Source organism: Pinus tabuliformis, chromosome 2_2, assembly GCF_031772625.1.
Source record: "Pinus tabuliformis cultivar Carrire ecotype Pingquan chromosome 2_2, CPIR1, whole genome shotgun sequence".
Classification (NCBI taxonomy): domain Eukaryota; kingdom Viridiplantae; phylum Streptophyta; class Pinopsida; order Pinales; family Pinaceae; genus Pinus; species Pinus tabuliformis.
This window is the reverse complement of record NC_142300.1, coordinates 359,938,256-359,962,963: the sequence shown is the minus strand read 5'-3', so window position 1 is coordinate 359,962,963 and position 24,708 is coordinate 359,938,256. Positions and strand designations below refer to the sequence as shown.

Here is a 24,708-nt window from a genome sequence, read left to right as displayed (position 1 = left end):
CGATGAAAAGGTCAAAAATCTTAAAGATGAAGTCTGGTATATGTATTTCGATGGTGCGTTCTCTAGTCATGGTAAGGGTGCTGGAATAGTGCTTAAGTCTCCCCTTGGTCACGTATTCAAGTTTGCCTATCGTCTAGAATTTGAAGCAACCAACAACGTCGCTGAGTATGAAGCCATATTGTTGGGCCTTGAATTGGCCAAAGCTTTGAAGATTAAATTGCTTAGCATCAAGGGGGATTCCGATCTGGTTATCATGCAGCTTAAAAACAAATTCACATGCAGAAATCAGAGATTAAGAAACTATCGAAATGCTGTGTGGGATACTATGGAGTACTTTGATGCCCTTAACCTTGAAGCAATTCCTAGAGAGCTAAATAGTTCGGCAGATGAACTTGCCGTAGCTGCTACCACTTTCCAGTTGTCTGATGAGTTAATTAACGATAAAATTAAAATGGAAGTAATATTCAGACCATCTGTTCCAGACAACTCGGAGCATTGGCAAGTTTTTAATGATGAAAAACAAGTCGTTCGTTTTCTCAATAGTTTAGACGAGTTCGAGGATTTCCGGTTAGTTTCTAGCGAGGATGGGTCTTTAGATCAAGGACATATCATAAATCCCACTCCCAGAAATGTGGTTGCCTTAGAGCAACATTTTGATCGGCATGATGCCACGAAGCTGAGAGAAGAAAACAAGTTGGACCCAGGAGAGTACCTTGAAGTTAACATTGGTACTTCTGAAAATCCGAAAATAGTTAAAATCGGTAAAGGTACTAGTTTGGAAGAAAGGAAAAGGTTAACCGATTTACTTCGCGAATATCGAGATGTCTTAGCTTTTTCCTATGATGAGTTGAAGGGCTATAGGGAGGATATTATGGAGCATACTATTCCATTAAAGGACGAAAATGCTAGACCCTTCCGGCAGAAACTTAGGCAGATTAATCCTAAGCTAGCCCCCCTGGTCCAGAAAGAGCTTGCGAAAATGCTGGCAGCAGGGATCATCGCTCAAACTAGGCATTCGACATGGTGTTCGAATTTAGTGATTGTCAGGAAAAAGAATGGTACAATAAGACTTTGTGTCGATTTTAGAAACCTTAATCTAGCATGCAAAAAGGATAATTACCCTTTGCCAAAAATGGAAACTTTGTTGCAAAGAGTAACTGGGTCTGGAATGATGTCATTGCTAGACGGTTTTTCTGGGTATAATCAAGTTTGGGTTAAAAAGGAAGATCGACACAAGACTACATTCACAACACCATGGGGCACTTTTGAATACATCAGAATTCCATTTGGGTTAACAAATGCTGGAGCTACTTTCCAGAGGGCCATGGATTATGCTTTCAAAGGATTAATCGGGAAAATTATCGAAATTTACCAAGACGATCTTACTGTTTTCTCTAAAGATGGTATCAGTCATATAGATCATCTTAGGAAAGTTTTCGATAGATGCAGAGAATATGGAATTTCTTTGAATCCGGCTAAATCTGTCTTTGGGGTAACAGAAGGGAAATTACTGGGTCATATCATTTCCAAGGAAGGAGTCAAGGTTGATCCCGAACGAGTCGAAGCAATTCAAAAGATTCCTCTCCCGCATAACCTCAAGTCCCTTCAGTCTTTCCTGGGAAAGATAAATTTTATTAGAAGATTCATCCCAAATTATGCAGAAATAGCTAAGCCCATTCAAAGTCTTCTGAAGAAAGATGCGAAATTTGTCTGGCAAGAAGAGGGCAAAAGGGCTTTCCAAGAAATCAAGTCTGCTATCGCGAAAGCTCCTGTCCTTGTTAGTCCTGATTACTCCAAGGATTTCATGATTTTTTCTTTCGCTTCTGAAGATACCATTGCCGGTGTCTTGCTTCAAAAGAATAAAGATGGTCAGGAGCAGCCTATCGCTTTCATGAGTAGAGCACTTCAAAACTCTGAATTGAAGTACAATACCATGGAAAAGCAGGCTTATGCCCTGGTCAAGTCTCTTAAGCATTTTAAAACTTATGTGGGTTATTCTAAGATCACCGCTTTCGTCCCACATTCTGCTGTTAAGGACATATTAACTCAAACTGATTGCTTAGGGACTCGTGCTAGGTGGGTTACTAAGACACAGGAGTATGATTTAGAAATTAGACCCACCAAGCTGATCAAAGGCCAAGGTTTAGCTCAAATGTTAACTGAAAGTAATGAAAAGACTCTTGGTTTGTTCTGCCTTGACGATCTTTCTTCACCAGAATTAAGAAAGTTAGCTGAGCATGAATGGTATAAGGACATAGTTTACTACTTAACAAATCTTGCATGTCCTAACCACTTAGTCGCTCATAAGAGAAGGGCTCTTAGACTAAAAGCCACTAAGTACTGCCTTATGAAGGATGGCCTTGGGTGGAGAAATCCTGAGGGCATAGTGCTTAGGTGTGTTGACGATGTTGAGTCCAAAAGATTAATCTCTGAATTTCATTCAGGATTTTGTGGTGGTCATTATGCCGCTAGAACTACCGCCCACAAAATCCTGAGAGCTGGCTATTATTGGCCTTCGATTTTTTCTGATGTGCACAAGTTTGTTAGAACGTGTCAAGCCTGTCAACTGTTCACTGGGAAGCAGAAGCTTGCTGCCCTTCCTCTACAACCTGTTATTGTAGAGGCACCTTTTCAGCATTGGGGTCTGGACTTCATAGGGAAGTTCCATGAAAATTCTAGCAATGGCTACTCATGGATTTTGACTGCTACTGATTACTTCACTAAATGGGTCGAAGCCATTCCTGCTAAGAATGCCACTGAAAAGGTGATTATGGATTTCATTGAAAGCAACATCATTACTAGATTTGGCGTCCCCGCTAAGATCACTACGGACAATGCCAAGGCTTTTAGTTCTTCAGAGTTTACATCTTTTTGTTTCAAATATGGCATTGTCTTATCTCATTCGTCGAATTACTATCCTCAGGGTAATGGTTTGGCTGAATCGAGTAATAAAAATCTCATAACCATTATCAAGAAAATAGTAGGAGATAACAAGAAGTCTTGGGACAGCAAAATCAAGTATGCTTTGTGGGCAGACAGAATTACTAAGAAGAAATCTACTGGTAAATCTCCCTTTGAATTGGTTTATGGCTTGGATGTTACCTTACCTGTGCACCTAAAATTGCCAGCTTATCAGCTTCTCCAAAATTTTTCCACTAGTAAAGATGTTGTTCAGAATAGGATAGATCAGATTGTGGAATTAGATGAGACTCGTCGGACAGCTTTTGAAACTATATGTAAAAATCAATCTAATATTAAGAAAAGCTTTGATAAATGCTCTCGATCTAGATCTTTGCAGGTTGGAGATATGGTTTTACTTTGGGATCGCAAAAATGAAAAACCGGGAAAGCATAAGAAGTTTGACAGCTTGTGGCTGGGACCATACATCATTAGAGATATAGCTGGGCCAAACTCATTCTACTTGAGCAGATTGGATGGCGAACCACTTGATCTACCAGTGAACGGCCAAATGCTCAAGCTGTTCTTCAGAGATGATATCTGATGCCATGGGGCATCTTCTGTATTGTATTTCTATCCCTACTCCTTGTCTTTTCAGCATTTCATTTCTATTTTAGGATTAGATTTACTTTTCATGTTATTAGCTAGTCAATAAATGAAGAGCTTTTATCTTTCCTGTGCTTAATGTATATGATGATTTTGGAATGGACGCTACTTATTTTTATTTGTGTGTTGTATGGATGCAGATTCTGGATTCTCACATTCCTACCAGTGTAGCAACGTGTCCCCAAGTAGAGCCAGATGTTGACCACTACCGGTCAACTGCCCATGCAGTACACCTCCTTTTTGTTGGCAGAGAGGGGTAGCTCCTGAGCGACGTGTCCGTGCCAGCCTACAGTCATCAACAGCTAGATCATTTTTGTTGTAAACCCAGTCTGCATGTATGAATTGTAAATAATCTAAGCAGATCAGAGTCATGTATGTAAAATTGCCTAGGTGGACCTAACTTTCTAATGATGATCTGCGTCCCGGGAGGTTTTTCGTCTCACCGATCCATGGATCGGCAGAGTTTTCCTTCAAACCTGACCCCAAAGCCGGGATGCATTTTGTTATTAGGACTTTAGGAGAATCCTAGCGTGTTAATCTGCTAGATTATAGTTGTGTCGCAGAACTGGGTGGTTTATGAGGGTCTATGTTAAAGTGGGTTCATCCCTTTGAGATGTAAATTGTAAAAATCATGATGAAATGTGTCTTGAGGGTTGAAAAATGTTGTAAATCCCCTCATGAGTCCTAAGTCCTAGGTCCTAGGTCATGTTTCCAACGGCTTAGTTCAATGATCCATCTTAAAAATGAATAAAATAAATAAATAAATAAATAAAAATTAAAAAATGAAATAAATAAAAAATTAAAAAAAAAAAAACACATAAAGCAAAAACCCTAAACAATAAAATAATAATATTTTTGTGAATGCATGCAAATATCTTTTTTAATAAAATCGACGGATGAGATTAAGAGATGTCTTAACCCTCATCGACGGTCGAGATCGTTTCAGCATGGATCACTCAAAACTAGCCGTTGGGATCATTTCCTTTATATAGGGTCCTAGGGGGTCATTTTACAGGTTTATCTGATCTGTGAGCCTGGATTGAAAAAGCTCTCTTGTAATCTGATTTTCTGGTTAATAAAAAGACTTTGGGGTTCAAAACTGGCTGGTGTTACTCTCTGGAATTGCTGTGAGATGTTTGTTTTTCTGCATATTTCAATTTTCAGCAGTTAATAATAGCTTGTTTTCAGAGTATTGTGAGTACAGGTATCTTGCTCATGTGCTAGGGTTTGAATGTTGTAGGGTTTCTGAAATAATGGCAGGTATCTCCATTATTTCCTTAAATATAGCAGCATTTCTCTCTCTCTTTGTTGATGGTTGTTTGAGATGTGCAGGAAAACCTTTTAGTAAGGAATACTGGTGGGCGTTTGGGGAAGTTCTGGGCTGAACCAGCCGACTCCCACAGGCTTTTCTTTGCAGAGCCTAGCTGATTTTGGCCCTGGGTTAATCATTAAGAGTTTATTTCCTGTTTTACATGAGAGACTTTCTTTATTTTCACAGTAAAGTTCAAATTTCTGATATATCGAAAATGTTACTGCAATTATTGTCAAATCTGGCTGTACCAGAGCTATAAATTTTTGTGACTTTGGATAAATTTTAAAGGGTTTATTGCAAAATTCTGTGTATCTGCCAAATTTCCCTTTTGCATGATATCTGTCGTCAGGTGATGTTGCAGTTCAACCTTTAGTGACCAGGTCAAGGATTAAGCACTACGTGTGGGTGGAGTGTGTAATTTTCCACTGCATAGATTGATTTAACAAGACCGAGTGGCGGCGTAAATTTGCTTCCAAATGCTGCTGAAGCATTTTGTGCCAACGTGAGAGCCAAGCGTGAATAAAGGTGCGTCCTGCGTGTTTCAAATCATCCCAGGTATTTCCAAAACCCTGCTGTCTTCATTAACCTGCAAGCACATCACTAAAAAAAAAACGACAGAGAAATTTTTTTTTGAAGCGTAGTGGAAGCGTGAATGTATATGCAACTTAGGGTTTTGATTTGAGTAATTTCCATTTTGATTTCTGGTGAAACGCATTGAACAATTTCATCAAGCCAGGCAAGCCAAGCTCAGATGAGCTTCAAACGATTTTCGTTCACGCATTGAGATCTTATGCATATTCAGACTTTCGGATTTTTCAGGGTTACGACTCAGTGGTTTTTCCTTTTTATTTTCGGGTTGTTATCTGAATATCATCGCAGTTTGTCTAGTCTTTTTTTTTCTCTGGCCGCTGTCTTTGCATATGATTGTGAACTCAAGTCGATTTCTTCTAAAACCGCCGTCCAGACCCGTCTGTAGCATTCAACGCCGCCATCACCTGTGAACCATTTCCGCCACGGAGATCACTGTAATATTTTTTGGGTGCATTCATAAGACTTGGCGTAAGCTCAGGCAGAATCGATTCAAGCTTCCCTTAAATCACTGCGTCGATTTCCCTTCAAGTGGTCTCTAAATCGTTTTTCTCTCCCTGGTTTCTGCCGGCATCAGCTGCTCATTTTTTCCGCATTCACATTTTCCTAAGGACGCATACGGCATCACAGTCCAGTCATACCTGCAGTCACGATTTTATTTGAACTCACACATAAAAAAGGGGGGCACGCATTCAGCATTTCGACTCTCAGTTCTTCTCTGCTGTCACATTTTCCTGGGAACGTATCAGCGTATTTTTTTTTTCAGCCCGAAAGCCCTCGTTTCGCCATCTGAAGCCTGTCACGGAAGTCGTTTGCGTTTTTTCTTGAGTCTGAGTCCTTACGGCAGTCGTTTTTGTTTTATAATTATTGTTTGCTATGCGTTGTTGAGATATCATATAGTTAGGGTTTATTTTTATTTTTTTTTCTTTAGTCTTATCATATGAAAATAAAAAAGGAAAATACGTTTTGCTGTAGATTTGTTAGATTTTATTTTATTTGAATTTTTCATATAGTTTCTTTTTTTTTTTAATTCTCATAGTTCATATTGTTGTAGTGTTAGAATTTATGTTTTAGATATTAGTTAATTTTTTATTTTTTTTTTAAGTTTATTTTTAGATTTTTATTTTCTCTTTTGGGATTTTTATAATACAAAAAAAAAGAAATGAGAAATATAAAAATATAAAAAAAAGGGGAAATAGAAAATCAAAAGTAAAAAAAAAAAAAAAAAGATTTATTTAAATTTTGGTTTAGTTTAACTTTTTATATATAGTTTAGTTTTTTTTAGATTTTATGTTTTAGATTTTGTTTAAGCATTTTAGATTTAAATTTTAGTTTAGATTTAGTTTTAGATTAACTTTTAGATTTTTATTTTTAAAAAAAAAAAAAAAAAAAAAAAAAATTGAAAAGCATAAAAAATTTCTTTTTTTTTGTGGAGAATTACTTTTACCACCTTAAGTTGCTTATCACTGCATATCTTTCACGCTAAGATCTGAACACAAAATAGATATCTGGTTTCATTGATTATTTAAAGCAATTTATTTCTCTTAGTTTGCTGGATATTGTTGTTTGAAGAGCTTTGTGGTTTTACTAGATATTTAAAGCATTGCTCTCTTTATCTGATGATAAATGATTGCTGTCTGTAGTTCATGTTCTTATATCATCCAGCTAGTAATCATTTAGATCTTTTAAGGCACTGGTATGCTCAACTCATTAAATCATTTTAGTGCTTATCTCAATCGTGCATCTCGTCTCCCGGCCCAACTGTTTGGCAGTTGGCCTCCATCACTTCACAGGGTCTACCCCCCTTAGCCGCGGGAGACAGGCTTAAACGGAGGGATCGGGGATCAGAGTGACAGCCCCCGATCCGAGCGTTGTCGTGTCAATCCGCGCGACAACAGGCCCAACGTCAACCCTTCTAGTGTCTCTCTACCTCTCTCTGTTGCTTATCCTGGGTCCTGGAGAAGATACTCCAACCCAACTATCCCTGCCACTCACTGCAATAGCTCGCTATCAAAAATCTCCCAGCAGTTGCTCTACTTCAAAAAATCGAACTTCTGAACTCTCTCTGTGTCTTTCCAAGTGACCCTCAAGCCTCCTTAAATAATCTCCTTGTTGACATTCAACGGCCCAGATTAGAAGTTAATCAATGGTTAAGATAATTTCTGCTTGATCCTCGTCTTCTTCTAGAAGTTACACCCACAGTTTATATTTTCCTAAGTTTAGACTTAGGGTCCCATTAAAAATAATTAATTATTTTAATAAAATGGTTTCTGCGTGGAATTTTCCAAAACGCTTTATGGATTCTTTGGGATACATGTGCTTAAGCCTCCTTGCAAAATTCGAGACTTAGAGCACATCTGATGCTGCCATAAATCAACACTCCCTTCTAGCGAGGAATGTGCTCTAGCAATGCACCCTGTTGGAGCATCACTCTGTTCTATAACATCTCCCAATGAGTTGCTGATGTCTAACATGTTGTCCACCAATCACTGTGCAAATGTTGCATTTGTACTTCTGCTGACCCTGCCACTGTCAATACTGCATCCATAATGCAACTCCCTCTGTAATTCTGCATCCATGTTGTTGTTGGCACTGCCACTGCCAACTGCCTTTGCACTGCAAAATGTTGTTGCTACTCCATCAGCAACGGAAAAACATCCCAAATTACTGAACTAACTGTATTCAGTATGATAGCATGTGAACGTTGGAGACCGACTGCTGCTAGTCTTTGCGCTGACCCTCTGAATCTATTGCGCTGCTGCTGACTATTGTTTTGCGCCATCTACACTGCTGCCAACTCTACTCTGCGCTGCTCAATCTCTGGCACTCCTAACCACTGCAATTGTCTCTCCGACATTCCTCGGCACTATCTGAAACTAGTCCATCTTGCTACCTCTAATTTGGGCTCCCGTAGCAAGGAATTGATCCGAGAGGTGGATTCATCAAGGATCCTGCCCATCTGTAGCTCTTTCGAACTATATCTCCAAATTATGCCACCTCCCTCCTGGAGGTATCTTAGTTGTCATGGCGAACACCTCCTCCTCAATCTTCACGGGCGTAGCCTTCGGATCATGTTTCTCATCCTTGTCCTTCTTCCTGAGAGGACACTAAGTAGCGTAGTGACCCATCTCACCACACCTGAAGCACTTTATCTTCGAGACGTCCTTCTTACGTCTTTGCTACTCCTGTTGTCCCTTTCATGCAAGGGTTGCATTATCCTCCTCCTCCTTGGGCTTCGACCCACTGTTGCTGCTTCCGTCAAGCTTACACTTGATCAAGTCTCTCAGCTCCTCTTGCTTGAGAGTTGCCCACATCTCAGCCCAATTCGGCAAAGTCACCCTACCCAGGATACTCTGGACAAAGACTTGCAACTCATCTGAGACAGAATTGAGGGCCAGTCTAACCAACTCTGAGCCTTGAGGTGTAGACCCCAAAACAGATAACTCATCTCGGGTCGCTTGAAGCTTCGTGAGGAATGGATCCACACGCTCCCCCTTTTGCATCTGAACAGATCTCAACTTCTACTCTAAGTACATCTTCCACTGCTCGGAAGATCCTTGATATAACAAAGATAATGCATCCCACATCTCCTTAGCAGTCCCTCTGCTAACGATGTGACAGAACACATGATCCTTCACACCATCGAGGATCATTCTTTTCGCATTCACCATCTCAGCTCGATACTTCTTCAGTGGATCTAGATCTGTTGGTTCAAACCACGTTGTCAACATATGTCTTGAGGGCATGCTCATCTAGAAGGAATGACATTCTAGCCTTCTAGATGACATAGTTGGATGCTTTGTCCAACCTATCCTGATCCCTCAATCCACTGGTTGCCATCTCTACCACAAATGTTGAAAATATCCTCTCTACTTCTTACTGCTGCTACTCAGCCAATAAGAAAACAGACTTCTTGGCAGGAAGTCATCTAAGGAAAAATTCCCTCACTGTGCTTCTCTTCTCTTCTGATGTCTTTCTGCCCAGCAAAACGGTGTGCCGAAAAATTGCGTCCCACCAGCTCTTCCTCACGTTGAGGCTTCAACGCTGCTCCCTCTGCCACGGCAAGATTTCGATCTGGAAGCCCTTCCCTCTATCGACTCACTCAAAGAGAGTCTGCCTCGAAATTCATCCCTCTAGCTAGGACTGCGCAAACCCCTCTGGGAGTTCAAACTACTGCCTCCTGCAGCTTTTTTCGACCTCCTTCTTCTGCTCAGCACTGGGTTCTCTGGTATTGTTCTTCTTGCTTCACCTGCACTCCTCTGGTACCATGTGAAAATTAGAGAATCCTACCAGAATCAACTAATGCAGCAACTGATTAAACTTCTCCGATCTGTTAATTACTGAAACAAATTATTTATTGTTTCCTACAACAAATTTCGAAGCTAATACAACTGCAACCTTCACTTAATTAATTAATTTGCCCAAAACAAGAACAGAATGATAGAGAAAAATCCACACAAGTGACACAGTATTTTTTGGACAAATGTCCCCGAAAAATCACAATGCGGGCAAATCGATGTACTAGCTCTGAGGGTTTTATATTATTAATCAGTAGTTTCTTAATACAACTCTGGATGCCCTTTCGGCAATCCAGTTACAGAGAAAATAAACTGGAAGAAAAACTTAGTGAGATTACCCCACTCTACCCAACAAATCCCGGTTGTTCCGGTAGCTGAACCAACTGTCCCCGGGTATCTCTGCATAGGCCCTGCATCAGCCTAAAAAGGCTCTGCGTCAGCTCAATTGGGAAACTTCTTACCTTCTGGAGCAGTTTCCATCCCTCCCAGCTTAGAAATGTCAGCTCCTATGCAAAACTTGCACTTATTCTCTAGATGACTGTGTTGTCCCTGCATGAGCCCTTCTGGCTCAGCGTCAAGTTCTGCGTGGGCCCTTCTGGCCCAACATCAACCCTTCTGGTGTCTCTCTGCCTATCTCTGCCGCTTATCGTGGGTCCTGGAGAAGATACTCCAACCCAACTATCCATGCCCCTCACTGCAATAACTCACTATCAAAAATCTCTTGGGAACTGCTCTGCTTCAAAAAATCGAACTTCTAAACTCTCTATGTGTCTTTCTAAGTGACCCTCAAGCCTCCTTAAATAATCTCCTCGTTAACATTCAACGGCCCAAATTAGAAGCTAATCAATGGTTAAGATCATTTTTGCTTGATCCTCATCTTCTTCTAAAAGTTACACCCATAGTTTATATTAATACCCTTTAATTATTTTATTTTCCTAAAACTTAGGGTCCCATTAAAAATAATTAATTATTTTAATAAAACTGTTTCTGGATGGAATTTCCCAAAACGCTTTCTGGGTTCTTTGGAATACATGTGCTTAAGCCTCCCTGCAAAATTTGAGACTTGAGCACATCCAATGCTATCAGAAATCAACACCTGCTTATTTCAATATGTCTTCCTTCCTTGATATAGATTCTATATGCTTTTGAGGAGGGACTATAGCCAATGAAGATCCCTTTGATGCTTGTAGAATCTAACTTCTTTCATTTCTCCTTTGGAATGTGAATATAGGCAGGACTCCCAAAAATTCAGAGATGGTCCACACTTGGCTTCTTCCCTGTGAATACTTCCTCGGGAGTGATATTCTCAAGAATTCCATGAGGACTTCTATTTTGAATATATATTGTTGCCATTGTTGCTTCTCCTCATAGAAATTTTGGTAAGTCTTGATCAAGGAGCATTGTTGGTATACCTTCTTCAATTGTCCTATTCTTTCTTTCGGCCACTCCATTTTGTTTGAGATGGTAGAGAACAATGAGCTCCCTCCTAATTCCTAATTCCTTATGTTGATTTTTGGTAGCATCGGATGTGCTCTAGCCATGAAAATTAGTGGAGAGACTAAGGCACATAAGATACTCAAAACACAGAAATCGTTTGGAGAAATTCCACCTAGATGAAGAGATATTAAAATAATTAATAATTTTAATGGGTCCCTAAATTTAAACTTAGGAAAATAAAAATATTAATGTGTATTAATATAAAATGGGTTAGAAAGTTCTAAGTGACGAGGATCAAGCTAGTTCTAAGTGACGAGGATCAAGCTAGTTCTAATCTTAGTATTTATTAGTGACTTAATCTCTGTGGTTGAATCGTCAACAAGAAAAGTATAAGAGAAGGCTTGAGGGTCAGTTGGAGACACACCAAGAGAGATCAAGAATTCAATTTTTTAGGGTTGGGTTTGCTGAGGAAATTGAGTTAGAGATCAGTTGCAGTGAGGGGTAGTTCAGCAAGGGATTTCGATCCAAAGCTGAAGAATACATATTAGAGAGGCAGCAAAGTGCCAGAAGAGGTAGTGCAAAGCCTAGGAGGGTTGATGCAGAGGCTAAGGAGGCTAGCGCAAAGGACGTAGAAGTTGTAGAGGCAAACACAGAGGATGCAGAGGCTAACATAGAAAGCCGCAGAGGCTTACGCAGACAGCGCAGAGGGTTGTAGAGGCTAACGCTGGAATGAAAAGTCTGCACTAAGGAGGTTCTCTGGGGCACACTGAGAGCAGATCAGCTGGGAGAGGGTGACATAGTTCCAGAGGAGTCCTTGGAGAAGCTTTCACTGTCCAGCACAAGGAACAGTCAGAGTCACTGTGGGGTTGATTATCTGGTTGTTGATTTGCTGGAATATCTGTCTCCAAAGAGAGGTACTACTGCCAAGGATATTCTCTAAAGGGTGAGCGATTTCTGGCACCCTAGTTGTATTTAGAAATCTGCTTAATAATAAAACCCTCATATATGCTACACCAGTTTTCCTGCATTGGGTTTTCCCGAGGACGATTGTCCAAAAATAACGGTGTCCCTTGTGTTATTATTTCTGGTTACTTCAGTGTATGATATGTATATTTGTGAAGGTTGAAATTGTGTTTACTCAAATGTTTATGTTATTAAATAACTTGTTAATGTAAAGAACAAGTAGGAGATAGTAAACCAGATATTGCAATAGGGGTTTTTGATATGTTAGATTCAGAGTTTTTCACACTTTACAGTATGCAATCAATTCTTTAGAAGTGTATTCCCCACCATTGTTGGATCTCAAAGTCTCAATTTTTCTTTTAGTTAAGGTTTTCACTTCAGATCTAAACTCCTTGAATTTATCAAATACTTCATCCTTTTGCTTGAGAAGATAGAGCCATGTCTTTCTAGAGTGATCATCAATGAATGTTACATAGTAAATATGACCTCCAAGTGATTTGTCAGACATAGGCCCACACACATCAGAATGAATGAGGTCTAATATTTCTTTAGACCTTGTTTCACTATTTGTAAATGGTTTTCTTGTATGTTTACCCAAGGAACATCCCCTGCAAACTCCTTCACGATCTTCTTTGATATTGGAGATGCCATGAACCAATTGATTAAGAGTGGGAATGACCTTGTAGTGTAGATGACCATATCTTCTATGCCATAGCTAAATGGGATTGATTTCCATATGAACTAGAGCTTGAGGAGATGGTGTTATGACTCTATATAAGCTTCCTTCACGAACTCTAATATCTCTAGCTTTATCAATACTTGAATCTTTTCCCCAAACCAAAACATTTCCATCAAAAAAAACAACTCTATCCCCTTTATCTTCTAAGCAAGAAATTGAAAGAAAATTCTTTTTAAAACCTGGAACATATAGTATATTGTTGAGATGTAGCCTCCATTCTCCATCTCCAAAGATGTTGATCCCAGGCCTCTAACAGTATAGCTTTTGTTTTTTCCCCCAATTCCACTGCATGAGAAGATGGTTCCTTTGACAGAGTGTGAAGTTGTTTACTCTCCCTTGTCATATGCCTTGATGCTTTACTTGTCAATAATCCATGCATTATCATCATTAAGTGAACCTGTAAGTGCAGCCAAGAACCCCTGACTTTTGACCTTGTTGAAAAAGTAGTAGAAGATCTTTTTGATCCAGCTTCCTACAGTATTGAATCCCATCCTCATATAACTTATCATAGAGGGAATAATCATTTCCTTTAAGCCAACAAAGTGATCTTCAATCTTCCTTGACCTTAGCTCTAAAACCATGTTGAGAAATCAATGCTAGTAGAGTTAGGGTTAGTTATTTTACTTCTTTGTTATATTATCTTTCATCAAGCAATTACCAAATTATGTGTGTATGAAGATCACAAAAACACGAGACACAAGATGTAGGCATGATGTCAAGGAAAAACCCCTATCTAGGAGAAAACCATTCAAAATCTCTTCCTTCAATAGTTTTCTTGAGATAATCCAAGACTCTTCAACGTAGACATGGACCTCCTCCAACCACCAAGTCAACCTCACCTTCCAGCAACTTCGACCTAGATCTTCAACCTTGTGGTACCAGCACTTCAACCCAACAAATCCATAATTTCGACCCTCCAACTACAGAATCTTCGACCCAGCACTTTCATAATTTTGACCCTTCCAGCAGTAAAACTTCGATCCAACAATTGACCCAGTAACTTCACATAAGAGAGAGAAAGAGATAGCCCAAAACCTTCGACCTTGATCCTTCTAGCACTTCTTCTCTTCTTGGAATTTCACACTTTTTCTGCCTCCTTCACTTGGATATTGAACTTGTGAGAGAGATGACTCCAAATAAATTTGAAATACTTGTATATATAGGCTTTAGGTGAGGTCGAATTGCCCAATTTGAGGCCGACTTGATCTCTTTGAGGCCGACTTGGTGTGGAGGTGTCAAATACCTTATTTGACTCAATAATAAACCTTTTTACATGATTCAAAAGCCCAAGAAGGGTCTCATAAAATGTACAATGACTCTAATGACTCAATATAAATCCTAGGAGTCCACAATGGAGACTTTGACTAATAAAAAATGTGTAATGTCCCTTCCTAAATTATTTTGGAACAAAATTAATTTCTACATTTTGGGGCCAATTTTGGAGGTGATGGGGCCCATTCGATTTTATTAGGAGGCTAGACTTAGTAGAAATTATTTCGATGTGGTTAAGTCATACATGGGGGCCACCCACATTAGGAGAATACGCATTCCCTAGTTCGATTTGCATGGAGGGGAAATCGATGGTTGAGTGAGGGACCCACGATGGAGGGAAAATGGAAGAAAAAGTGCTCCATGAAATCTATATAAGGAAGGCAACTCTCCTCATTTCAACATCATATCTTTTGACATATTGAACTCAATCTTAGTTGCTCGAGCTGCTTAGTCAGGTTACTATGTTGTTTAGCGCACAAGTGTCTCCGAGCAGAAATCTCAACCCTTGCTTCAGTGGACTTTGAGTACAAGGCCTAGGAGGGAGTTCTTCTTCATCTCAGTTCGTAGCAGCAGTAGGGAGACAAGTTACAACAAGCTATAGTTGAGTTCCAACAATAGGGAGACGAGTTACAATAGTTGTAGTCGAGTTCCAGCAGTAGGGGAAGTAACAGTAAGGAGGTCGAGTTACAGCGACAGGGAAAGGAGCAGCAGGAGGGCCGAGTTACAGCAACAAGGAGGTTGATTTCTAGCAGCAGGGAGAGTAGCACCAGCGCAGAATAGGGAGAGTAACAGCAACGTAGGGATTGCACAGACATTGGAGTGAGATTTGTTGGGGCAACATTATCTTGGGGATTTGGAGCTGGGGAGTTGGGAGATCATTTGGATGGCCATTTGAAGAGGATTGATGGAGCTGGGAGTCCATAGATTGACAAGATCAGTCACAGCAACAGAATTTGTATTTGGAGGAGCGCTAAGCTGTGAAGGGTCAATTTTTAAAAGTTAGAAACAAGGGAAACCCTTTCTGGGTTTTTAGCAAGGAGTATGCTCTTGATTTAATAGAATTTTCTTGGAAAATCTGAGGGGTCAAACAGGGGTCCCAACTCAGCTAGCAACGAGAGGAGCTAGGGGGAATTTTGGCCAAAATTCTAAGGTCAACATTTGGCCAATTCCTTCGTGGGTTATTCTGGGTTTCTTGCGTAGAGGTTGGGATTAATTTTCCATAATTTTCTGAGCAACAGGGAAGGCTCTAACAACAGATCATTTTCGGCAATAGCACCTTTTTAGGCAGTAACAATGCAGCTCTTGGGCCAAATTACCAGCATATTTGAGGAGGGTGTTCCATTGTTCATTTTAGGCTTTTGCTAGCTTGCCTAGAGCAAGCCCAAGTGCACACATTCCAACACCTTGTTGTAAACCTCTTCACATTTTATAAAATGAATAGACAACGGAGTTTGGTTGCCAATTTTGTGGTTTGATGGTCTGATGTAATATCCCTTATCAGGGGTATCCCTCAAACACAAGCAAACTCCAACCAGAGATGGACTGGGAGGGAGTCTACCGGATGTCGCCTCTGAAAAGAGGACGAGACCTGGAGGCTACCTGGCCCTTTCCAGACTCTATCTAAGAGTATAGGAGAAAAACACACAAGTGGTATAGTAGCTGGGAAGCTTAAAGAGATAAAAATAACATTAGTGCAACATACAATAATGTATGCATGGAATATAAGCAAATACTCAAGAAATGCAGAGAAATGCTAAGCCATTTTATTATACTGTGTAATGGAAAGAGTACAAGAGGTGATCAGAAAGATAGCACCTTGACTTGCACAAGGCAAGTGAAGAAATACACTCAAAATGGTAAGGAAATGGCCTCTCTCTATACTGCGTCCACGCTGCCGGAGAACTGTTGTGCTGCTGCTACTGTTGGAATCAAGTGAGGATTTGGGGCCGTTCCCCTCATCAGAAAATGCTGAAACTCTGGAATCAACCTCTGCTCAATAAACCCAGAAAAGCCCAGAAAGCTTTTCTAAAATAGTTGACCCTCGAAAATCAGCCCCTTGAGGATCTACGCTATCCCTCAAGGCTCTGCGCTGCCCCTGAAGAGAATCCTCCAAAACTCTACCCGAGACTCTGCCAAAATCCTCCAATATGCAAGGGCTGATCCCTTACTCAATCACCAAGCTCAAGTCCTCCACATAAACCTAATCTAGATCTCCTACCCAAAGGGACTGCATCCTCCCTTCTCAAGACTGCACAGTCATCAAAATGCTCAGCTCCTCCTCAACTCCAGAGATTGCTCCTTCTACAAAACACTGATGAAACTACCTTGCCTAAGCAGCCACTGGAAGTCCCCCGGGGCTAAGGGTGAGATCTCCGAACAGAGACACTCAATGCACTAAACAGTGCTGCAGACAGGCTAATAGCCAGTGTGCTCTAAGTCGAAGTGACTAGCTCAAATGCAATATCATCCAATGCCCAAATGAGGAGGCTCCTCTCTCATTTATAGTGTTGGCCTCTCTCAAAACCCTAAGGCCCACCTCCTCCAACGTAGCGACTCTCTTGCCACGTGCTCCTTCTCCATCTGCGCAGTCCCTCCAAGTGTCTATGTGGTCCTTTGGCCCCTTGGCTCCCCTTTTAAGTTACAATGTTGTGCTACTAGGGAGTGACTTTATTCAAAAAGTGAGTTATGTCCCCCTTTCCTCACCTTTTTATTTATAAATAACTATAGAAGGCAAAATTGAGCAAAATCGAATATTCCAATTAGCAATGGCTAATTAGGAATATTACAGTCTCCCCCGGCAAAATGTTGCTTGTCCTCAAGCAACTGAAGCGATGGATGCTGCAAAATTTTCTCACTCTCCCAAGTGGCATCCTCATCCGGTAAATTCTTCCACCTCACCAAGAATTCCCGGACCATCCTGCTCCGCAGCTGCCTCTCCCTAGTATCAATAATAGCCTCTAGCTGTAACACCAAATGCCCCTCATCATCCATGGGTGGTAGCTCATCTGTCACTGTCACCTGCTGCCCCAATGCCTTCTTCAGGCATGATACATGAAAAACGTTATGAATCTTGCTGCCTTGGGGCAACTCCAATTCATACACAACCTGTCCAATCCTGTGTATCACCCTGTATGGCCCATAAAAGTGGGGCTTGAGCTTATCAGCTCCCTTCTGCTTCAGTGACGACTGTCAGTATGGCTGTAATTGTAGGTAGAACAAGTCCCCTACCTCAAACTGTCTCTCCACCCGACCCTGTCAGCATACAGCTTCTCCTGGTTCTGTGCTATAGCCATATTGTCCTTGAAAGCTCGGAGGATATCCTGACTCTCTTGGATCCAATCTTGGCTCTCAGAGCCTTGCTAGCACCAAACATCACGTCAGCAAAAGATAAAGGATGATATCCATACAAAGCATAGAATGGTGACATACCAATGGACATGTGATGTGTAGTGTTGTAGCAATACTCCCCTAGATGCAGCCACTTCAGCCATGCTAGTTGCTGCCCACTGACATAGTTACGCGAGTAGCCCTCCGGCCACTTGTTAACTATCTCTGTATGCCCGTCCGTCTATGGGTGATAACTGGTACTCGGCGTCAACTCCATCCCCACCAACCGGAAAAGCTCCTGCCAAAACCCGCCCATGAAACAGCTGTCCCTATCACTGATGATGGTCTTAGGAAGACCAGGTAGCCTGAAGAATTCTCTGAAGAACAGCTCGGCCACCTGCGCTGCCGTGTAGTGTGCGGATATGGCGAAAAAGTGTGCGTACTTTGTCAGTCGATCAACGATGACAAAGATACAATCCTTACCCTACACCATGGGCAACCCTGTGATGAAGTCCATCGAAATACTCTCCCATTTCCCCTCCGAAATGGGAAGAGGCTGCAATAATCCTGCGGGATGGCTCATCTCCCCCTTGTTCCTTTGGAAAATATCGCACTCCCAAATATGCTAGAGTACGTCCTCCTTGAGGCCCTTCCATGAGAACCTCTCTCTAATGGCCCTGTAGGTTTTGGTAAACCCCTGATGGCCGGCCAATGGTGAATCATGTGATGCCTGAAGTATCTTCTTCTTGAGCTGAGATACCTCAGTCAAGAAGATCTGGTCCCTATAGTAGATGATCTCATCGACTACCCTATACCTGTCATCCGCCACCTGCCCATCCAAAACCTCACATGCAAATCTGTCCTTGGAGTACTTTACTAAGAGTCGAGCCCTCCAGTCTGTGTCCAAGCTCATAAGAGACAACATGGCTAGTCTACATGAAAGGGCATCTGCTACCACGTTGTTCTTGCCCTTGACATACTCAATGTCGAAGTCAGACGCTTGGATCTTACTGATCCACTTCTGCTGCCTCTCTTGTAGCTGTTTCTGCTCCAAAAAGAACCTAAGGCTGTTGTGATCAGTCCTCACCTTGAACCTGTTACCCACTAAATACTGCCGGAATTTGGCCAATGCATGCATGATGGCCAGCATCTCCTTGTCGTATATAGAATACAACCTCTCATGCGGAAGGAGCTTCCAGCTCTCAAAGGCTATAGGGTGACCTCAATGCATCAACACTGCACTGATCCCCTCTCCCGACGCATCACACTCCATAACAAATGGCTGCGAAAAATCCGGTAATACAAGCACTGGGTAGCTGCTCATAACCTCCTTAAGCCTGTCAAAGGCTCGCTGCGCTGTATCCGACCAACTGAATGCCCCCTTCCTCGTCAGATCTATCAGGGGTACAGCAAGCTGTGAGAAACTCTTGACGAACTTCTGGTAGTAAGTACAAATGCCAATGAATCCCCGAAGTTCTGTCACATTCCTCGGCTCCGGCCAATCTCTGATGGCCCTGATCTTCCCCTCGTGGACTCTCACTCCATCCACCCTTATGATGTCTCCCAAGTACAACATCTCTGTCAACCCCAACTCACACTTGGAGAGCTTGGCATAGAACTGCTGCTCCTCCAAGATGCGCAACACTGTCTCAATGTGCTGGAGATGCTCCTCCCAAGTCCTGCTATAAATGAGAATATCATCAAAGAACACCAACAATAACTTCCTTAAGTGACTGCGGAAGATGTGATTCATGCAGGACTAGAATGTAGCTGGAGCATTGGTTAGCCCGAAGGGCATCACCAAAAACTCAAAGTGCCCATAGTGACACCTGAAGGCGGTCTTGGGAATGTCCTGCTCCCTCACGCGAATCTGATGGTACCCAAATCTCAAATCAATCTTTGAGAAGAACTGTGCTCCTCTCAACTCATCCATCAACTCATCGATCCTGGGTATGGGGTACCTGTTGTTCAGGGTCTTCTTGTTCAGGGCCCTGTAGTCAATGCACATCCTCAATGTGTCGTCCTTCTTCTTCACCAACACCACAGAAGAAGCAAAAGGAATCGTGCTCGGCCGAATGTGCCCAAGAGCCAGCAACTCTTGAATGGCCCGCTCAATGATAGGCCTTGGGATGCCTATAGGGGATAGTAATTACTACCTGTATGCCCTGCTCAAGCTCAATGGTGTGCTCAAACCCTCAGTCCGGTGGCTGTCATGGCGGAATCTCCCCAAACACCATGGCATACTGGTCAAGGATGGACTGTATCTTTGGTTGCACCGTCTGCCCTGTAGTCCCTGCCTCTGATGCACGCAGCTCCACTGCCCACTTTACGTCTCCCTTCCGGAAGACTGCCTCCATCAGATGAGCCGAAACATTCTGAGGCGGATATGTGTGTTGTTCCCGTATCTTCTCATGCTTCCCTGTCTTCGCATCATCCCACTCCATCTCTAGGGCCTTCCAATCTATCGTGACCTTCCCTAGAGTGATAAGCCACTGAACACCTAGTATCATGTTGGTGTTTGGAATATTGACCACGCAAAAGTGGTCAGTCAGTGTGTAGGTGCCCATCATCACTGATAACTCTGGGACATAACGAGCACACACCATGGTCTGATCTCCTGGGACCAAAACTGAAAAGCCATCGAAGCTCTGTCTGTATACCTCTCCGCTCAACCATCTCTACATCGATGAAGTTGTGGGTTGCCCCACTGTCAACCAAAACTGATACTCGCTAGCAACGTACTGTCCCCCGTACGCGCGGCGTCAAATACTTGGGAACTCCTCGCAATGCAGCAAAGGCCCCTCCGGTAGGTGCAAAAGCTGCACCACCTGCTGCTACTGTTGGTGGTGGAAAGGATCCTGCGCGGCATGACTATCTCCTGCCGCCACGTCATCCTCCTCATCCTCTTCCCCGCTGCTCTTGGAGAAGACCTCAATAAAATGTGCTTTCCCACAGCACATCTATGTCCTAGTGCCCATGGCTCCTGACAGGTAAAGCACAACCGCTTCTTTTTCAGCTCCCTCCTGGCATCATCATCAATCTGTGCTCGTCCTGGATTCCCCTTTGGGGGCAGAATCCTCACATCCTTCCCCTTAGGCTAGAAAGCCTGTTTCTGGGGGTAAGGTGTCCGAGTCCTGGGTAAGGCATCCTGTAAGTCCCGGGTCCTGCTAATAGCATCCTGGAGTGTGGCTGGTCTAGTGGATCTGACTAGACCCCGAAGTGGCTCTGCTAACCCCTCAACAAACATGTAGATCCTCCGTGCCGCAAATAGATCTGGCACCATCACTGAAACCCTCAAGAAGTCTGCAATGTAGGTTTCTGGGTTCCCGGTCCGTTTGAGCTTCGTCAACTCAACAAAGTGTTGTTCCGGATCCCCCCGGTCAAACCTCTCTATCAATCTCTTGGTGAACTCGGTGTATGTCATCATTGTGGAGTGTTCGAGTGTAACCATCCCATGGAACCACCAGTCCTGGGCCGCACCATCCAAATGTAATGTTGCCACCTTGATGGCCTCCGTCTCCAACATCTGGTTAAGCTGGAAATAGATGTCTAACTTCTCCACCCAAGACTTTGCTGAACTGTTTGATGAGCCATCAAACATAGGCAAGTGGAATCTACTAGCTGTGCGATGGGTGTCTCCATCATGATAATGCCGGTTTCCTCTGTGATGGTCGCGGGGTCTACTATCCCGATGGAGCTGAACAAAGTCTCTGAATGAGAGAGCATCCCTGAACTCCTGCCCATAGGTCTAGTACTCTGCAAAATAATCGCCCATATGACCGGGCTCTGCCTCCTGCTGGGCTCCGGCCCCCGTGTCTGCTCCTAGGAAAGTGGGCATGGTAGAGCGTGTAGGGGCATGTGAGGCTATCTGCTGAGTAGTATCACGCTGAGTGGCACCCTGCTCTGGCAAATGGTGGGATGTGCCCGATCCCTCACCAACCTGGAAAACCCGTGGGTTCTCATGCTGTCTAGCCTCCACCACCATGAATCTCTGCCCCATCACCTCGATCTGCCTCAACAGATCCTGCACCGATTTGAGGAGTGACTTTATTCAAAAAGTGAGTTATGTCCACCTTTCCTCACCTTTTTATTTATAAATAACTATAAAAGGCAAAATTGAGCAAAATCGAATATTCCAATTAGCCATGGCTAATTAGGAATATTACATCAGATTTAATTTTATGGTGTTGTTTTTATTGTTCGCTTTACATAGCACTATTTTTCCTAGTTTGGAACATTACAAAATGACCCAAGCATGAAACACATGCTTTAATAAGTCATTGTAACAATAATAAAAAATTTCTTTATCATTCTTTTGATAAGTACATTACATAAGGACTCAAATACATTTATGAAGACTGAACCTAGTTACATTCTTCAACACTCAATAAATAATCTCCCCACAAGCAATTTGAACCACTTCTGCACCCTGGAAGAAAAACGTACCAGCAAAAATAACTTGCAAATACGCCAAGATTGACATCTTAATGGCCAAGATTAAGTCTTTTGGACCATTCTAACACATATTCATATTAATACACATTAATATTTTATTCTCCCTAAGTTTATACTTAGGGACTCCATTAAAAATATTAATTATTTTAATATCTCCTGATCTTTTTAGAATCTGCCCATTGCCCAAACCCTTTTTGGGTATTGGAGATCTCATGTGCCCCAACCTCTCCACCAAATTTCGTGGCTAGAGCACATCCGATGCTACCTCAAATCAACAGTTTGTTAGATAGGATACATATTGAAATGAGTACAACAATTATGAAGACCGAAACTAGTTACATTTTCAACACAATAGAATTGAAGTTCGGCCTTCAATAGGGCTAAAATTCACCTTCAACAAGGTTGAAACTTGGCCTCTAGAACAGCTCTACTACTCACCTTCTAATCAGGACCAAAAACCTTCCCAAAGAGTGCCAAAACCCCTTCCAAAAATGTGCCAATGCCCCTTCCCATAGAAAATGTCTCCAACTCGGCTTCACTTCACTTGGTTCATGAGGTATGAACCTCAGAACTGCTTTGCCGCTTGCTTAGAAAGACCCGAATTGGCTTAAGCGAGTGACTAGAAATGCTCCTTCATACACCTATTTATAGTGCAATTGGGATCTAGACTAGGCTGAGTTGTCCACTGGATTGGATGACTTGTGCAGCTGTAAAAATGTATAATGAATATTCAAAGGATCATTTCTCCTCAACCGTGAGTTGTTAGAGGGAGTGCCATATACCATTGGAAAGGACTCAGAATAATCTTTCCAACCATATATATTATGCTCCCATTGGATCTAGGTAATTGGAGCTAGAATGCATTCAAAGTTAGGGTATCTAAATGAGGCATCAAAAATCCAAAAATAATATTTCCAAAAGACATGCCATATATCATTGAAAAGGTATCAAAATATGTTATTTGACTATGTAACTTTCTCTTTCATTTGGACAGCTTTTGACATCAATAACAACCATTTTCAACAAATTTAACACATATCTAGAAGGTAAAGGAGTATATTTACTGCTGTTATAATCTGCTGTAATAAGATATTCATATTTCAGATCTGCAATATGCTTGAAAAGTGCACCCTAAAGGCTGTAACTGTGGTATTGAAGAACACTTAATTGGTATTTATTTCCTTGGGTTGCTAAATGAAGTGGATTGGACAGAAATGAAATATTGTTCCTCTAATTAATATTTCAGATTTAGCCCTAATGTTGAAAATTCACTGAAAATAGATCCAGGAAACGTAAAGGTTGAGATGAAATTTTTGGATCTGCATTAATTTACAAATTTACAAAATTTCCACAACTAGTGTGTTATAGGTGAGAAAAAAAGTTAGGGTTTGGGAGGGTTATATAACATATAGATGACAAAAGACAAGGGGAGGGTGGTCAGACCCAAACCTTGCTTTAAAGCAAAAAGAGATCATTTTTCTAGTTTTGTGTTTTTATGAGGATGCACCCCATAGGAAGAATCATAGACCACCCCCAAGTACCCATTCGTGCAAGGACCATCTACAGTGAAGTGCCCAAATACAAGGGGAATAATGGGGATGGCAAGGGAAGTCCCTGAATCTGGGGAGCATAGGGAGCACAGAGGACACATCCCATGCAATGCTGGAATTTTGTTAATGATTAAATAACATGTTAAGAGAGAAAACATTAACGGTCTTTTACTAGCTCAATGGATTCTGTCATTTCATTTCATAACCATTAGGTGGCACCCAGAACCTGGGTGTGGCACTTGTACCTAGTTTTTAATTCTATTAGGGAAAATAAATTCAACATATCAGACGTGTCACAAACGAAATCAACAGAACCTCAAGAGAACAAAGAAAAGCCATATAATGACAATGGAAAACAGACATTTCTTACATCAGTACCCTCCACCTGCAGGATTGGAAAAAATAATTCAATAAAACTATATCCAGCATTATATGGTATGTTATCAAACTTACAATAGACACCTCATTTTGCTTAAATGAAAACTGGGTCAACGTAACCACTGCAAATCCTGCAAAGAGTGCAGCAAGGTTGGAGATAGCCTTCAGTTGCTCCGACTTTTCTTCAACATCCCTCCGATTTTTTTCCACAAACCTGCTACCCAAAGAAATACTTACAATGTATTCATCCTTAAAATTAGCATGCGTCACAAGGGGACATAAAGAATAATGCCTAAATCCATGTCTGAAACATGTACATGAATATGATTTTATCATTTTAGATATCTGCAAAAATCACCAGACATTGTTTCCATGATAAGGTCAAATACTATATTTGAGAAATTCAGCTTGAAGGTCTTTCCCGTCTGCTGCTCTACTAGTGCTCAAAGTCTGGATATCTCTCTTAATGTCCCACAGATAAATAGGTGGCAACAAGTAGGAGGAAAGGAAACGAGGAGCCAATAAGATATAGAGGGAGGTGGCACCAGAGACCCATGAATGGTAGTCAATGTCTGAGAGGTATGGCCTTTCTAAGGAGAAGAGTATGCCAAAAGGTAATCAGGGAAAACACAATGTTTGAGGAAGAAATTAGGACAAAAAGCAGGACCCGTGTGACCAAGGATGATCTCTAGAACAAATATAGATATATAGATAGATAGATGCTTGTATATCAATTGAAAGGGAAAAAGTGGAAAAGCAAGAATAGCAAGAATGAAGAGGCCTCAACGGAGAGAAAGAATGTTTAGGAATGAAAAGGCCTCAGAT

The 24,708-nt window shown here is 41.7% G+C and overlaps 1 protein-coding gene across 1 annotated transcript in view; it reads right to left on the bottom strand.

Annotated features, from left to right (window-relative positions):
- The window catches only part of LOC149192733 (uncharacterized), a 515,238-nt gene that overhangs the window by 376,277 nt on the left and 114,253 nt on the right, over positions 1–24,708 (bottom strand). Inside the window, exon 3 of the mRNA XM_089406449.1 lies at positions 23,959–24,097. Within this exon, the coding sequence (XP_089262575.1) occupies positions 23,959–24,097 (139 nt within the window). The remainder of the gene's footprint in view (positions 1–23,958; positions 24,098–24,708) is intronic.